At 41.6% G+C, this 18,005-nt stretch overlaps 1 protein-coding gene across 2 annotated transcripts in view; it reads right to left on the reverse strand.

Annotated features, from left to right (window-relative positions):
- AGO2 (argonaute RISC catalytic component 2) overlaps positions 1–18,005 on the reverse strand; it is a 51,692-nt gene that overhangs the window by 21,392 nt on the left and 12,295 nt on the right. The window contains exons 2-10 of one of the 2 annotated variants that reach the window (XM_082754604.1): positions 16,085–16,280; positions 12,835–12,955; positions 7,309–7,490; positions 5,787–5,923; positions 5,516–5,650; positions 2,535–2,622; positions 1,361–1,508; positions 1,050–1,169; positions 560–682 (exon numbers count right to left, since the gene is read on the reverse strand). In XM_082754604.1, coding sequence (XP_082610730.1) covers positions 560–682; positions 1,050–1,169; positions 1,361–1,508; positions 2,535–2,622; positions 5,516–5,650; positions 5,787–5,923; positions 7,309–7,490; positions 12,835–12,955; positions 16,085–16,280 — 1,250 coding nt within the window. Of the gene's footprint in view, positions 1–559; positions 683–1,049; positions 1,170–1,360; positions 1,509–2,534; positions 2,623–5,515; positions 5,651–5,786; positions 5,924–7,308; positions 7,494–12,834; positions 12,956–16,084; positions 16,281–18,005 lie in introns of both variants that reach the window. The other variant, XM_082754603.1, reaches the window with a different exon arrangement.

Raw genomic sequence — 18,005 nt, forward strand, 5'->3', positions numbered from 1 at the left:
CCACTGTAAAGAAAAACCTGCAAATAAATACTGTGACAGGAAGAGGAGTCTCTAGAGAGTAATGTGCTGAGAGACAGAGAATACCTTAATATAGCTGTCCTAAACAGGGCTGCTTCACCCAGAACACTCAAAACCACCCAGAAGTTTAGCTTTAGTGAGGGAGACAAAAATAACTTCAGTTATTACCATTCCTTATCTCTCTTCTTTTCAATGCACTGCAGTTTGAACCACTGTGTGCAGGTTTCTTCTTGCAACACGCAATAAAACAGCGTGTCAAAGAAAAAGGCAGCTTGCAAACATCTTCCTTTGGTTTATACAAAGGCATTTTACCCTAGCCTTGCTTTCAGAAATAAAAAGGGAGCGCTGAAGAAAGCGTTGTAACACATAACATGGCCACTGAATTGAAGGATTTCTAAAATTAAAATATTTAAGTGCTACATATGATGACTTTATCCCGTTACGCCCAACGTCATTCATTGCAAGCGAGCATATTACAAAAATTATCACAGGCAGTAATCAAAGCAACCACAGGTAATTGTACAGCGTGTGTTCAACGTACCCTGCCTCCGTAGAGGATTGAGGGAGGCTGCAGGACTCTACCAGTCACATCTGTCATTTCGTCCTTGACCATTATCCCAAACTCACGAACGTAAGGGTCAGTATTGAAACTTGCACTCCGCATCTGAAATTAAAAGGACTGAGATATTACTTGAAGAAAAAGAGGTCCTTTTTAGGAAAGGTGATAACATTTCTGAGGTAACTGTATTTGGGCATATATCCCCTATATATGGGTGAAGTCAAGCATTCAGAACCTCAGTTAATTCTTCTTGGATACGTGGATGCCTCCAAATTCAAAATAAAGTACCAAAACCCAAACAACAACCCTTAAACCTTTTGAGAGAATGCATTTCGTAGTGGTTAATAAAGAAAGTTTTAGAAAAACAAGGTTACAACCTGCGTGCAGCATGCAAGCAACTTAGTACCTGCTAATGGTAAGAGAAAAAGTAAATCCTCTGCTACACTTGACTCATTTTTGACAGAACACTTACCAATTTGCTAATCTCTTCCTGACGGTCAGGTGCTGATCTGGCAGTTGCTCGAATCATAGTGGAAGTTTGATTGTCGGTGAGCTTTTTTATGCATCTTTGTCCTGCCACTATGTTGCACACCTAAAACACCCGCACACAAAGCTAGTTAAAAAACAAGATGCAACTGTGTGTAAAGCAGCAGGAAAAAAAAAAAAAAAAACACAACATTTTTAAGTTGGCTACTCATAATTTTGACAGCAGTTCTTCCTTTTTTCCCCTCTGCCCGCCTTCCCCCACTCCCAGAACACAGTAATATCTAAAAGTTTACTTGCCTCCAGAGGAAGGTACGTGTGCTTCTGCTCCTGTCCAACTTGTAAACATGGGAGGTGAGGATAGCGCAAAACTAATTTGTGCCTGTCCTTAAAATACTGAGCTACAGTGCATTCAACTGTTTGTCCATTCTCCTGCTGAAGCGGGAATCTATTGGAAAGCAAACATGAAAACAAGCTGTTATTTCCCATAAACTACTTTCCCACACTTGCTCAATACACTTCTTGGCACAAGTTACACTTGCTGGAGATTTAAACTATCTTGTTTAAACGATGCGAGTGCACTTCTGCAATTAGGAGTCCATCACAGCCACTACCACGTGGCTTTCAACAGAAAGCTGTTTCTATAACTTTTTTGATAACTAAAGGCAGACTGTTTCCTAAGAATGGGTACTTATAGGCAAAAGCTAACATTTTCTGCTTGTGATACCTGCAGTTCTGCATTTCAGGATGTGCCATGCACAGACGATTGTAAGCTTACTGTGAGGCACAAAACCAACTATTGTTTCCACAAATGCACTTCTCTCTTTGTATTCCAAATAGATTACCACATATGCACTCATTTGCATACAGTTATATCAAGCTGGCACACACAGTCCTTTCATTAATATAACGTGTCATTGAAAGAGTAGGAAATGAAGTCAATTAAATACTGTATTTAAATATCAGTGAGTTACTTTCTTGTTAAAAAAGCTGGTATCAGCTTTGTTTCTTATACTGCTGTCTTAAAAATGGGTAAAATACCTGCCTGTTTAAGCTCTCTGCAAAACCTTCAACAGTGATTATTAATGAATATTTTTCCAGGCTAAAAATGGATTGGCAATAAGCAGGATTAGGAACCTTATCCCAGTTGCCTTCGCTCCTCTGCTTAACAGCTCTGGGAAACATTATGCTACCCATAGGGTGTTCGGTTCTAATGCTGAAGAAATCCATGAAGGAAAAAGAAATAAAGCACAGATCTAAAATCAAAAGATGAGTTGAAATGCTAGGAATTTCATTATAGCATAAAAACAGAACAAAATGAACAACAAAATTGGGAAAATACTTTGAGGTGTACTTTAAATGTATCGAGCAAATAAAATTGCCATTTTGCAAGACTTTTCCTAGCTTAGTAAGGAAGTCCAGGCCCTCTTCCAGCATAAAATTAAACATCTGCTTAAGAAGCAAAATACTTTACGTTTGGTGACTTGCTGGTCGTCTGGTGACGTTGCACACTCTGTATTTTCTTTTCATTTGTCCACAGTGTGTTATCTCCACCTTCAGACCTAAAAATTGGAAAACACGTTTCACCATTTCTTTAAAAACAAGGTGTCAGCCCCCCCAGCTACCAAACAAGACTATGTTGTGTAGTAAAGTTCAGTCGTTAGCGTGTTCTTAGAGCTTTGAAAGGTATCTAAGGTAGAACTCAAACAATTTCCAGTCTTACAGTTCAAAACCCCTGACCTTCAGCCAAAGTTCAACATAGACTTTTAGGTACAAGGCAAAACCTTACAGCCCCAAGAGTTGAAAGACAAAGCTGGACATAATTAATTCTAATTCTGTACTTCTAAGGAAGCCAGGGATGGTGGTGGAAGGACAAAAAGGGCATGAAATGAAAGGCTTGTTTATACTCTGTCTAAACACACAGTGTCTGTGAGACCTCCAACGCAGACCTGATGAATCTGGAAACAAAAGGCCCCTACGCAGCCTCTAGGAGCCCACGAGAATGAGGCTGCAGGGCTTTATTCTCAGTGAAGACAAACATTTGCTACCTGTACAGAAGTATTTTGGATCTACCACTACAATCAAACATAAGCTTGGATACAGCACTTTTTTTTTTTTATTACTTGCATGTTCAGACAGAAAGAAGTGTAGGTGGACTGTCACAGTTAGGAAGTTGGATGCGTGGGAATAGGAAAGAGGGGGCTGTAAATACAAATTCCATCAATATCTGCACACGTGTATAAACTCATGCTGCTGCTGAGCAACACTGCATATTCCCCCTATCTGTCAAAGGCACTCACTTGCCAAACAAACTCATCTTCCCACGTAATTTGCTGGGGCTCAAAGTGCTATCTATTATGAAACCATCAATAAATAGCAAGTTTTCAAAAGGATCTGTGAAGTCTGCATCACAGTATTTTAATCAAAAGATCAACTGACTGCGATACCTCAATTTACAACTAGTTTTGCTGCAAATCTGAGGTAACTGTTACTTCCTGAAGACCGCAAATCCCATGGAAAAGAATAACAGTAATAACCAGATGCTGAATTGCAAGCTATTCTTCCAAAACGCTTACAAATGGTACAAACTCGATTTATTTATACTTTCCTTGCAAACTTCTCATTGGGCAAATACATGTTTTCAAGATGATTTTGTAGGAATGAGGAAGACCTAAAGCTGCTTTCACCACAGAACAGATTTATGCAGCTTGTTTTTCTTGTCTAACTTAGTTTTTATCATGAAGGAAGGTGTCCTAGAGATGGTGTTTTCTTCGTAGTGCCTGGTATGGTGCTGTGTTTTGGATTTAGGATGGGAATAATGCTGATAACTCAGTTTAGTTATCGCAGAGCAGTGCTCACGCTAACAAGTCAAGGACTTTTCAGCTTCTCATACTCCCTGCCAGCGAGGGGCTGGGGGTGCACAGGGAGCTGGGAGAGGACAGAAGCAGGACAACTGGCCCAGGCTGACCAAAACGATGTCCCACACCACACAGCGTCATGCTGGGGGGGAGATGGCTGGGGTGGAGGGCTGCTGCTGCTCAGGGAGGGTCTGTGCACGGGTCTGCAGGTGGTGTATGTTATGTGTCACTTGTTTTGTTTATTCTTTTTTCTCCTCCCTTTTCTTTCCTATTAAACTGCCTTTATCTCAAGCCACAGGTCTACACAGAGTCGCTTTTTTCCAGTTCTCTCCTCCATCCCACGTGAGAGGGAGGGAAGGAACAGCTGCGTGGTGCTTAGCGCCTGCCAGGTTAAACCACAACAGAGTGACCCTGATTCTCCAGAAGAAACAGTCTGGGTATGGACTCAAACAACACGAACAGCACAATTCCCCTCTCCTCTTTGATTCAGTCTTTCCGTATTTGAATAACTAGCATACTTCCAGGAAATTATACATACAAACTATACTTAAGTATGCAAAAATACGTTGTCAATGCATTAGTAAAAGCTGGAATATGAAAATCTTTACAGCAGTAATCTCAAAAAAAAAAAAAAAAAAAGACTGAGTAATTAAAAAAAGAAATGAAATCCCAGTCTTTACAAACAACTTGAAATGACTGGATTAGAGACAGAAAATAATGCAACCCTTCCACATGTCTAATTGTAACTTGCATTTACTCTAGAGATGCAACTATTTTAAGAAGAGCAAAGCATAAAGTAATATTCAAATTCTAAATACAGGGTGAAAAAGCAAAATTCATTTAAGATAACTTTTTTCTAAGGAGACTGACAGAACAAGGGATGCTGCTGCACAAGCTGAAAGGCTCTCAGTTCCTCTGCACTGAGATGCTCTCAGACATCCACATGCATGAGTAACTTTGACCTGAAACTTGATCAAGTGACTGGGTGGTGGTGAGGCACGATAAAAGGAAGGTATGTCAAGAGAATCTACACTTAAAGGAGGAAAAGCTTATACGAGCCAGTAACTGATCTCAGTAATTAAGTTACGATCCATCTGCTGTTAGGAGAAGAGTTTATCCCAACACTTAGAGACTAAAATCTATCATCTTCATGGATTCACTGCAGCACTTTCATTAAGGGCAAAGCTAATTGAAATTACTCTATCTGCCACAGGCTAAATGTACGTGCATGTACAGTTACCGAATATTCTCAAATGTATGATAATTTACTTCTATGTACCCAAGCTCTGAATGTTCCTGCTTCAAAAATAAATGAAACAAAAAGCTCACTTAACCTTTCATACTAGTGAATCACGTCTGAAGCCATAGACTTTTCTGAACTGACACAATTTTGCTTGTAGTTCAAGGAACTCTGTCAAAGTCTTGAAATATATGCAAGCAATAAAATGTTTCTTGCCTCTTAGTTTGCTCAAAAAGCACATCCACTGTTCATTATGATAATCTGTCTCCCAAATAGTCAACAGCTAAGGAAAATCTTTTGAATATGTGTTGATAATACATCAGCAGACAGAATAAAGCAGTAATATGTAATTATTACCTTTTATTTCTTTGGTAAACTTTACCCTTTGGGAATCTGTCAGAGGTTTTTGTTGTTCTTCAATACTTTTGAAGTCCAAAACTTCACATACAAACTCAATAACTGGCTGTGCTTTGTAAAATGCAGTTGCAGATACTGTAGACAAAAACAGTAAAGATTTATTACAAAAGTACTGAGGACATTTTAAAAGAAAACCAGCAGAGGGAATTCGATTTTGGCCTTTCCACTGAAAGAGAGGATAGGAGAAAGAAGGAATTTGTGCAGAACCTACCATCAATATTTAACATCATTTTCCATAAGGAAGGTCTGACTGATTGATGGAATCCAAACCAAACCTCTCTGCCACCGCCTAATGGATTTGAGCACCCTTCTGATGCTGTAAAAAAAGATCGCCCCACAGGAGTATATCTGAAATAAAAGAAAAGAAATTCAGGTCGTAAAATTAAAGCAGAAGGAAAAAAAATAGTAATAAGGACACACCTAATATAAATTCGTACTCGAAAGCATAGAAATACGAGTGTTTCAAACAATAATCTGAAATCCCTTTCAGGACTCTAGGTTATACTTCTTAAAACCCATCTAGTTACATTAAATAATTGGGTACTAGTAGTCAGGTTGGTTTTTACATTTATTTTCAGTATACTGCCTTTACATACCCACTAATTCAACCCACGAAGCATTAATAACTTTCTGGTACCCTATTAACCATTCAGCCATGCTTCAGTAAGAGAATAATTAAAGACCTCTCCTATTAAAACAGCACCGTAATAATCTCTCCCTGTACTTGTGCATGGCTTCCTCTAAAACCCATGGAAACTTTGTGCACGTGAACAACTGATCTAAGTATTTCTGACACATCTTTCAGCTGCCTCAAAATCACTGCACTGGCAATTCAGTACTATATATTTAATATCAAACTAATCAAAAGCAGTGCTAATATGCTTCTCTGAAGAGAGGTGCATGAAAAACTAGTCTTGGCTGGTTTATTTACTGTAAAAGCTGACTGAAATGATTTTTTTTTTTTAAATCCCTAATGTGAGGATAAAGTCAATGCAATATAAGGCTGCTTAAAGATATTTGCATAAAATTCTCATTGTCTGTTTAGTCCTTTAAAATGGGAAAGTTCAGCCCTATTAAGCTTTGTTCTTTACTTCCCAGCTGAATTTAATTTGAACAGCGTTGTTAAGCGAGTCTTTTCGTGGCAGCAGATTTAAAGAAACGTAGCATCTTGGGTTAACTACAAATGCCATAGATCCCACTGGCTTGGGAAAAAGGATTTTGAAGGATATTTTTTTTCTCCTATAAAAATAGCTGTACTGTGTGACACTAACGTCTCTCTAGCATGGTAATATACAAAATTAGCAATTAACATCTGCCAAAGAAAACACAGGAATAGGGCAACAAGTTTTAAAACTGCCCTTCCACGTCTCCCAGCCTCCAAGGACTTTCATCTCGGGGGGTTTCCTTCTCTGAAGCCCCCAGAGAAACAGGGGGCTGCTGAGATGGGAGGGCACACTGGTGCGAGCACACCAGCAGGGAATGAGGATGAAAATCAGAGAGGAAAGGGATTTGTATCCAGGCTTGAGGCTATTCCCTTCTCCCAATGAGCAGACAAGTGCCGTACTGCCTCTTACCTGGCCCCACAATCTACTTGGTAGCCATTATTTGGGTTGATCTGTGTCCACCTACTCAAAACAGCTGCTACAGCGATTCAGACAAATTTCTTACGCCATAAGGCAATTTCCTAAGCAGTAAGGCAAATTTCCTGAGCCGTGCCAACGTCTGCTGCTTACCTCATGGAAGGCAAGTGCCTCATCACCACATCCAGAGCCTGGATGGTTTCAAACGGGACGCTCGGAAGCCGGCCAGAAAGAGCATCGTGTAAAGCCTGCAAGCTCACACAGGACATCCACTTGATTGCCACCTTAAATATCCTGTCCTTGCCTTCTCCCGGCAGCGTGACCTCCAGCTCCACCTGCAACAATGCCAAACAACAAACCAAGATGATTCTTTCTATTGAGAGGGAAAACTGAGAGGGACTTAGAAGGGACCACGCTGAAAAATGCTGTAAAACATGGGAGAAGACAAAGAGCAATGATGAAGCAACAACATATATTAGCTACAGCCTCTTTTTACAGCCAGATTTTTCCGAAGATATATTTCAGAAAACTGGCAGGCTTCCCAGCTGCCATCTATCTCCCTCCGAGACAAAATTGCATTTTGGAAGTGTTTGTGTACAAACAGGGAGGTCCCCGTGAAGATCTGATAACCCCGTTTCAGATACCCAACACAAACTAATGCAGCAACATGCCCGTCAGCTTCTGCATGCCCAAAATAAAACGTGGTCTGCAATTACCTGCCAGGATTCACATAGTTCAGGTACAAATCCTTATCCTGGTGATATTAGCATGTGGGAAACAGGCACGTTTCTTCGCTGTGTTAGGCCCTACTTTGACTTTTACATCCCAAACCAAACTACATTATCGTGAATTACTCTAGCTGTGGAGTATTTGGTACTGTTGTTTTCTCATCTTTAGTAAAAGACAAAGTCTGAGCACGGTTCTTAAACCAACAAAGATTAAGGCTTGTCTGAAATTATTCAGACTTGTGGGAATGGCTACAAGAAATAACACGATCAGAAGAATATCCTTTGTGCTGGTTACAAACACGTTGCATTTTCCTGTCCTAGGGAGTTTATTTTTTGAATACAGAAGGCATCCACTTACAGACAAACTGTAATTAGCGGGCTGCTGAAGACAATACACGGGTAACAATGAGCTAATGTATGCAACCAGCTGATCTTTCACAGCAGTCAGCTTCTGCAGTCAAAAAATAGGAAGCAATGATAAAGCCCAAATAATAAGCCTCCCTACAAGCCAAACACCAAGTTGACAATTTACAGTAGACAATGACAATTAAAATTGCAGCCTCGTCTCCCCTTTAGTACAAACACCATTCACCAGAGGAGTCACGTACAGGAAGGAGCCACACACGAGAGAGCAATGGAAAGCAGAGATCCCTTGGTCTGAATCTGGCCAAGACTGTTTATTCCATGAAAAATGCATACAAAGGCACAGGTTTTCACCTGACACAGGCTGGAAGCTCTCTATAAAAACTTTTTGCTTGTTTTTACTTTACAAACTGTGCCATCAAAAGGTCTTCAACACCATTTAGAGTAGATAGAAGACTGATGAGATGCATTTCTCTTTTAAACTTCTCTCTCTTCCAAATAAAGTTCCATCATTTCTGTTATTCCTGACACTGTTAAAACATAACTAATGTGATTATTAGTGTTTTTGGTACATTAATCTAGATATATATCTATTTTTCCCTCCCCGATTTCAGTTTACAAAGCTCCCAAACCACCATGAAATGGAAAAGGATAAAGAATTGGACTACTTGTGTTGAGGTATCCGTGTCCCTGGTGGAAATAAAAATCACAGGACTGAAGAATTTCTATGCCAATGACCAGACCACAACCTTGTATCTGTCCTACTCCCTGGTTTTAATTTTAAAAGTAGATAATCTGTAATTTGAAAGAATTTTACCCTTTTTTTTTTTTTTTGGTAATAACACCCCAACACAGAGATATGCTCAGCTACCTTCAACAAACCTACCAGTGATCAGAGCAGTACCTGAGCCAGACACCCACCACGCGTAGTTTAGTTCTAACAGTGAATTTGCACTGCTGAATTTAGTCCAGTTCCTGCTGTCAGATCTAAACCCTCTTCAAAACAGTTGAATTAAGAGTCTTTGCTCAAATAAGCAAGTTTAAATCCAGCTTTCCAGGGTTTCTTCCTCTAATATCTCAACTGAATAAAAAGCTATGGCAGAGTAGTATTTCATAGTAGAGGAGTAGTATTTCAAGTAGGGAAGTTCAAAATAGTAGTTTGACATGAGAATTTTGCTATATAACTTACTAAATTGTAAAGCTGAATTTAACAGCTGATTGCCTGCAGTTTCTCCAAACATAACCTGCCTGAAAATAAAAATTCACAGTCTCGATCACTAACCTGTCCTGCTCGAGACATTGTGCTGCAGTTTAGCAGTTAACATCACCTGACAGCTAGGAACCCAAATGAAAGGGACGTTACTGTAGTGATGGGGAAAAATGGAAAGTCGTTCTTAAAAAGAACAGGGCTTGTAGCTGAGGTTCTCATCTGATTCATGCATACAAATCAGCATATCAGTATTTAATTTTGGTTAATTTTGGTGCTGTTGCTGCTCTCTTAAAACCTAACCACACAATCATGGGGAATTCTCAGTTCTCTTTTCCTTAAAACTTGCATCACTATGATTGTTTTGTCATGCTTTGAGTATATGATGTATAATCGCTCTCTTAATCTAGAGCTTTTCCTTCCCATAGATTCAAAGGAAAACCAACACGCAGTTTCCAATCAAATGTGTGCCTACTTGCCAGGGCCTCAGCTGGAAAATTCAAGCTAAGGATGTACAAAAGAGGTCAGCTATCACATAGTGTTGTTAGCAATACGTCAAAAGAACAAAAGCAAGAAGTTAGAGGTGAACTGGGCTCACTATCAGAACCCTATGGCAGGACCCAATTCAGATTTTTATACCTTGATGATGTCCTATATGCATTCAGAAGCAAGAAGTGTAAGTAAAAACTCAGAAAATACTCTGTTAGCACTTACCTATTCCCTACTTGTCCTGAAAGGTCTAAAGAAATGAAGGAAGAATGAAAACATGGTGTAAGGAATGAATGAAAACAGGTTTAATTATCATAAAGGCCAAGCAGAAAAGTCTGTACATGAGGAAGTTATGAGAGAAGCACGTTATCAGCAAGGGAAAAAAAAAAAAAAAAGGTTAGAAAAACACCACTGACAAGAGATGAGAACAGAGTAAATTAAGTTGAGGAGCAACTGGTGAAAGATGATGGGAAGTTAGTGTCAGCCTTCTGCTTAGCAGAAATTCTTCCGTTACTGACATACATCAAAAGATAATCGAGGTATTCTCTCACTTAGATGGAGGGCCATCTATTAATCACTGTACGTTCATGAATTTTTTCAATATGATCCTAAACGTAATCAAACATGTTGTAAACTTGCTACATTTGTTCTGTACAGAACAGCCAAAAGAAAGCTAATCTCATTGCCCTGGAGGAAGTCTGAATACCTACAAGCTTTATACTGGTTTAAACCATGCTTAAACCAATTAAGAATCCATGTAAAAAATGTCCCTCATTAAGCTAAATTTCCCAACACCCGATTTAAAGCAGCTGAAGGTTTATCTCTATTAGCTCTTTCCTCCAGGGTAATAACTTTAATAACTGCATAAGGCCTGTACCTGATGGGAAAAAGGGAAAAAGAGCAGTTTGTTAGAAGTGAGCCTAAATGTGAGTCACTCACACAAATAAAGAGACCTAAACTGTCTTTGGGTTGTTTTTTTTTGTTTGTTTGTTTTTTGGACATTAACACCTCTTCTCTGCTAGATCTATGGTCTAGCACAAGTGGGTTTGAAAATCCCAAAGCATCTCGAGTAGTGGCTGCTTCCTGAGCACAACTCTCAGCCACACAACAAAGAGGAGCAGAGCAGCTGGAGGTCATCCCAGCCAGTTACTCCGACTGAAGTCATCTTGCATCTCACACGCTCGCACTAGATCAGAGGATTACTTTGATCCCACGTTCCTTTATCCTCCGCAGATGGACCATTTTTCATTTACTTTTCCTTTTTAAATGCCAAACTTCATGCTTGTCATAAAATGTAGAGTTACTCATGCACAGCTCAGCTGGTATTGTAGTTATAAGCTCAGCCCGTGTGGCCAGAGGACCTGTTTTACCTCCCCCATAGACACACACCAAAGATCATTCCAGCTTTGGCAAAGACTTTGCAATCTTGGGCAAACCTGTAGGAACTTGGACACCATATGTGAAAGTCAAAAAAGTCTCTAATAATCTTAAATGATTCCTTTATGGTTTTCCTAGATATATCAGTTAATGAAAAGTAATTAAGCCTGGAGCAGAGGCTGACCTTTACTGAATTGTACTCACTTAAGCACGCTTTGGGGAAATATAAATTGCAGCTAGGAGAACAAGAGCTTGATTTGGGTAGAACCTCAGCCACGTCCTGCACTGCCCAGGCACACAGCAGGAGACACAGAAGGTCAGTCTAACTGCTAAACAGCACATTTCCCAGATTTAGGGAGACCTGAGCTGTTCTCCCAGCTGGAGCATGCAGCAAGTTTCCGTATCCCTCTCTAAATTCATTTGCATTTCACTTTGTCTCCTTTCGTTGCAGTCAACAGGACAGAACAGGCTTTGTCCCTAATTGCACATGCCTCACCTTGCACCCACAGCAGAAGGCTGGAATGGCCTCCAGAAACTACCGCAGCAGAAACAAATAACGAGCATGACTCCGTCCTCAAGCATTTAGCATAGAAATAAAAAAGGTCACGGAAAATTCAATCTGATATTAGACCACAGCAAGCGTAGACTAAATTATTTTACAGGGTTTGTGTGTCAGCGTGCTCCAATATGCTCCTTTCTGCCTAACGATGCGAGTACACTCGGCCACGACAGCCGGAGTGACTGAAGAGGTCACTTTCCCCAAGACAGAGCTGACAAACAGGACACACAAACGCTCTTCGCCTGCCCCAGTGCTCAGCTAGCAGGTCTTTGCCTGGGCAATTAAAGCCAATTTGGCTCTCTCATCACAAAAGACGAGAGAAGAGGTTCCATAGTGCCAACCAAGTGGTGCAGGAGTTTCTTCCAATTAGTGGATAATAATAATCAGCTCTTGGTAGGCTTTGATGACATAAATGAGCCAATAAAAGGCTGAGAAAGCTGGGGATGTTCAGCCTGGAGAAGAGAAAGCTCTGAGGTGACCTTACTGCAGCTTCTCAATACTTCAAAAGTATTACAAAAAAGATGGATGGCAAATTTTGCTCGGGCAGATAATGACAGGATGAAGGGAAAGGGTTTTAAACTACAAGAGGGGAGACGTAGATTAGATATAAGAAAGAAATTCTTCACTCAGAGGGTGGTGAGGCCCTGGCACAGGCTGCCCAGAGAAGCTGGGGATGCCCCATCCCTGGAGGTGCTCAGGGCCAGGCTGGATGGGGCTTTGGGCAACCTGGTCTGGTGGGAGGTGTCCCCGCCCATGGCAGGGAGGTGGAATTAGATGATCCTCAAGGTCCCTTCCAACCCAAACCATTCTGCGAAGCCATACCCTGAGTAAAGTGGCCTCCAAAGGCAGCAGAACGCACTCACACACACACAAAATAGCTGCTATCAGTTATTAGAAAGGTTCTGCAAATATTACATTAGAACCACCCGCTGGAAACTCTTCTCTTTAAAACTTACTTTATCTCTTCCAATGGGAAGCGGCATAGCTGTATAAAGGTTTTTTCTTCCATCAAACACTGGCTTGCGATCCCCAAAGATCTGTGTTTTAAAGTGCTGAACCATATGCTCCACTATTTCCCTGGAAACACAAAAAGATGACGTTAATTCAACTTTTCAAACTTTTCACGTTAAGCAGCAAGTGAACGCTACCATTTATGAGCGGAAGCGTGAAGAAAATGAAAGGGATGCCCACTGCTGAGCATTAAAGCTACGATTTGTTTCGCTGACCTGCCTGAAAGCAACCTTTCCGCGGCCTGAACTGTTTTCTCAAAGCAGCTATTTTTAGCGTTTTCAGATTGAAGCTTTCCTTCCTGTTTTCTGTGATTCACTAGAACTGGCAAAGCTATCTCAGGCTCTGAACAGCAGATGCATGGCACTCTCCGGGGCTTCTGCTCCCCTGTCCTACAGATCTCTTTCAGCATGTCACCAGAGGATGGTGGGCCAAAGAACCACCACTAAACCTTGCAGCCTTGGTGCTGCACCAGCACGATGCTCCTACGATGACAGCAGCACACAAGCTTTTTGCCTAACACTACAAAAGATGTCTTAAATGCATTTTTTTTCCCCACAAAAGCAACAAAACTCGCATTCACAGGGACTCACACGTTTTAAAAATCTATCTTCATTCATAAAGCATAGCTTGCAGGAATGAAGCAACCACCTCAAGTTTTTGTCCAGCCACTGTGGTTTACACGCTGGCCGTGCAGTGCACCAGCAGCTTGTTGGAATAACACCGCCCTCTGATGCCAAAAGCCTTTGGTCCAAACGTCCCAAAAAGACATCCCTGGAAGATCCTTGATGTATGGCTGCGAGCAAAAGGGCACGGAGAAGTGGAGCAGACACAGAAAGGAAAGCCACGGGATGCTGTTTCTGCAGTACCACTGTCAACTTGCTCAGGCAGCTATTTTATACACCATTTCTTGGAAAGGTAATTAGCCTACTTGGATACTGGAGCGGCACAAAGCTCTGAGAAGAAACGCCGAGTTCATCCAAGTGCTGCAGCCAATGAAAACTTTTAGCTGACGATTTCTTTGCTGTGTCCCAAGGCTTTAGGACAACACAAGTTCATTAAAAGAAACTCGTCTGACCTTGTGAGAAGTGGGAATGAAACATGGCCCAGTAATTTCTGCCTTGGATCTGCAGTATCTGACTGGACAAGTACATACTTCAAGGATGGGAGGAAGGAAATATATTTCAACCTTAAGTTAAATGTTTTGAGTAACAAAACATCCATTCTCTTACTAAGCAAGTTTTGGTTGTAAACTACTCTATGAACATGAACGAAGCTTAATTAAGGCTTTCAAACTTCAAACCACATTTAGCAACTGTGTTTCTCAGCTGTGGGCTGAGACATCTAAATGAAAAGTGAAAGTGTTTTCTCCATCTGAAGTTAAAAGAAGAGTTATTTACTCATTCTCCAACTTCGGCCCCTTGGGACTACTATCCCACAAAGACCATGCGTGCATGCAAGAATTTGAGGCTGCTGACCAGAAGTGGAGCTCATTTTGAGCTTTGTACAATCCCAGCTATCCTCAAAACTTAAACTGAGGGCATCCACAGTGCAGAACCCGATGCCACATTGCCCGTCCTGACTGTCAGCCAAAATAGATCTGGACACGGATCTGCACAGTCGCAGGCCAAGCCACAGCAAATCCTAGAAGGAAACTGAAGAAGGAAGCCAGGACAGATGAGGGAGTGGTGTAAATGAAATTAAGATGTCTTCCTATCTTTGCTGGAGATTATAAATTAACACAAGCTATTTACTATAAATATCTGTATTAATGGACTTGTAAAAAAAGTACAATTTAGTCCTGGATTATACATGCACCCCACACAACCCTACGTATATACCCAAATACATACACCAACACAGGTATACGTGTAGGATTAGAAGGTTCTGGCTAACAAAAACCCAGGCATAGGCAAAGGCATGTACATCTACAGGGTAACAAAGCACGAATCAGTGCTCAAAGAAGTAAAACACACCCTTCATCGAGGGAATCCTATTTGTACTCTTCCCACACCACACCAGAAACACACACTGTAGCATCATGAAATGCATTTAGGACACCCCTGCTTAATGCAAAAGGCATTTTGTCCATGCACTTTTGTACCTGCTCCTGAAGAGAGTTTACCAAGCAGTGTTTGCTTTCAAAACTAAACCCAATTCTCAACTAGCTTCAAGATTAAATAGCTAGCCATAGGAAAAAAAAAAATAGAACAGCAAACCTTAGCAGTGCTGCTTTACGGACATCCTACCATTAGTGGCCTCATCAGGGTAACAATGGGTAGCACGCTCCAGTTTATTACTTCATGGTAGGAGAACTTTGGCTTTCAGGTGGCTTTTTTTTTTTTTTTTTTTTTTTTTTTGACTCCACACTTCGCTCCCGACTGCATATTCCACCCATGTGACCTTTTTTTCATACGGAAAGTTTCTGCTCCTGAATATATAAACACGCCATTCCGATCCCCTGCAGTCAAGACGTGTAGGTAGTTACGCTGAAGACACTTGTGGTTTCCAGTCGCTGCCAAGTCTTGCTCTCAGTTTCACTTCTGGCAACGCCACTCTTCTCCAAGTTAACGAGGTTGCCACACTGTGACTAATAGGGCACACATGCAAAACGCGGGACCTAATTGCCTGGTTCCTTGGCCAACTGATGCCTGTTTTCATCTCGCTATCTGTTGCAGGAGCATATCTTTCCCTTATATAGAATCTCCTGATGAAGGATAATTTCTTACCTAACTCAGTCCCTCCACGATCCTCTTGCAGCAGCACAAACAAATGGGTTTTACCTCTCTTTTTCCATAGGGGAAGGTAGGAAAACAAGCTGGCAACACCAACTCCCTGCTGAAGAGCTTGCCAGCCAGCTGCATCACAATACTGAACCAAGCAACACCAAAAATTGTATTTATCAAATTAATTTATACTGACCTGACCTCTCTAGAGTTAACACAGTGGCTTTAATCACAAGCTGACAAGCTGCATCAAAATAAGGGTCCACTAGCACTGAGTTGGTAAGAAAGGAAGAAAAACTCTCAGAAATAGCTTCTGGCTTGGCATGTTCATCAACAGGAGTTATCAGTACAGATAATGAATAGATAGAAAAACTCCTCTGAGCTGTCCACAAAACCCAGCACACGGCTCCAGCATTTTCAAATCACCGCAGGAATGTAAACAAAAAGAAGAAAAGCAAAGCACGCCATTTACCTGTTAACTCTTCTAGGGCATTTTTCTGGCTTTATGTCCAACTCATAATGGTAGATATCAATTTTGGGAATGTCCATTTCAAAGAAGTTGGCCTGCAGTTTGATTGTTCTCCCAGAAGAGCCGAAATCTGGGCGAGGAGGAGGTTTGAAGGCATATCCCTGGATTGGTGGTGGCATTGGTGGAGGAGGTGCGAGCACTGAGAAAAAAAAAAGGAAGAAAAAATTAGAAAAAATTAGCCATGTGAGCTACATTCAACTGCCTTTTGAGCAAATTTACAGCCTAGTTGACCACTGAAGTAGAGCACATTCAAACCTGTAACCCAAACTAAGAACAACAACAAAAAAAACACACTAACAGGAGTCGGTAAGTCTCTTCTTCCAATGCTGGTTCGTTATTTGCTGTATTTCTTAGTCCTGATTACTGACCAAAACCTTAAAACTAGTTGCATTTCCCTACCCTGGACAGGATTTTGAGATGCTAAGCACGTACTGCTGGAAAAGCGAGAACTAGAGCATCACTTTCTTGCAGGGAAGGTCTCAGTTTCAAAAGAGATACAGAAGCAAATCACCTACCCGCTTTTATTTGAGCAAACACCTGTAGGATGGAGTTTACACTACTTAAGCCACCTTTGAAGTCGTTATTTGAAAGGCTTGTACGCACGTAAAGCAAATACCACAGGCGTATTTCAGCTGTGTGCATTTTGCTCTGATCACCGCAGCCTGCCAAGAGCAGGAATGAAGCCCAGGAGCCCTTCCTGCACATCTCTGCTCCCTGGCAAACACGGCGCGTTAGAATTCAGCTATGCCCTGCTGTTTCCTTGATGCAGAGAGCAAACAGAGCAAACAGCCTCCGGCTGAGCTCAACCAACAGCCGGCTGCTATAGATCGGGCAAGGCACAGCCGAAGCACAATAGCTGCTTGCTTTAACCTAGGAATTCCATGAAAAATCCACCAGAAAGGATCTGAGAGAGCAATTTGAGCATCCAAAGCTCCTCAAACAGCAGTGCTCAGCTTGCCAGAGGTCTAGAGCAGCAGTAGCTCGCTGCAAAATGCTCAGGTGGGCATGAGCCCAGCGGGCTCCTCACTACATGTGGGCACCCAGGTGGGGCTCTGGGATCACCCAGCTCAGTCTTCTACACAGAACCTCCTTCATCCACACGGCTGTCACCTTCTCTGCTGGAAAATGCTTCCAAAAGGGTAATGCTCAGCAATATCCTCCTGCTTCTGGCTGATTTCATCCTGGTCGGGTTATCCTCACGGCCTTTTAGACTCAGCACTGGTTGTGGTTTCGGATTTAAACCTGGCTAGATGTGGCCAAGCTGCCCCTTACCGTGGCACCAGGCTGCTCTGTCATTGCCCCTCCTCTGCAGGACCAGGTGAGAAAGCTGCTCCCACAAACATTTAGAGCTGCAACGTTTCAAAGCTTTCCATTACTCAACGAGCCATTTTATTGCTTTTATTGTCGTCTTAAAGCCCTTATTTTCATTTCCACTTTTCTCTAACATCCCCGTTCAACCACAGCACCCAGGCACTGACACGATTCTGTGTTTTTTGGGTTGTTCCCTATCATTCCCATAGCACCAGCCACTCCAAAAATGTTTCCATGTTCTTTCCAGGCTCCTGGCATTTGCCTTTGAACATTTCTGCTCTTTTTATCCGCACTCTATCCTAGCTGGATCACGGATTGCCTTACCACTAGTACCTGTTCAACTGTTATCCCATCCATATGAAGCATTTCCCTTCTCTTCACCCCCTATTTTTATGCTTTCTGACATTTTATCTATTTCCCAGGTATTTTCCAGCCTTATTTCCCTGCCCTTCCTTTTTTTCTGGGCCAGGTTTGATGCAGCATTTTTCACCTCTCTGAAAAGTAGCACGCTGCTGGGCAAGACGGGGAGGCAGTTTGACAGCACACCTGCACC

This window comes from Aythya marila (assembly GCF_965140915.1).
Source record: "Aythya marila genome assembly, chromosome: 2".
NCBI lineage: Eukaryota > Metazoa > Chordata > Aves > Anseriformes > Anatidae > Aythya > Aythya marila.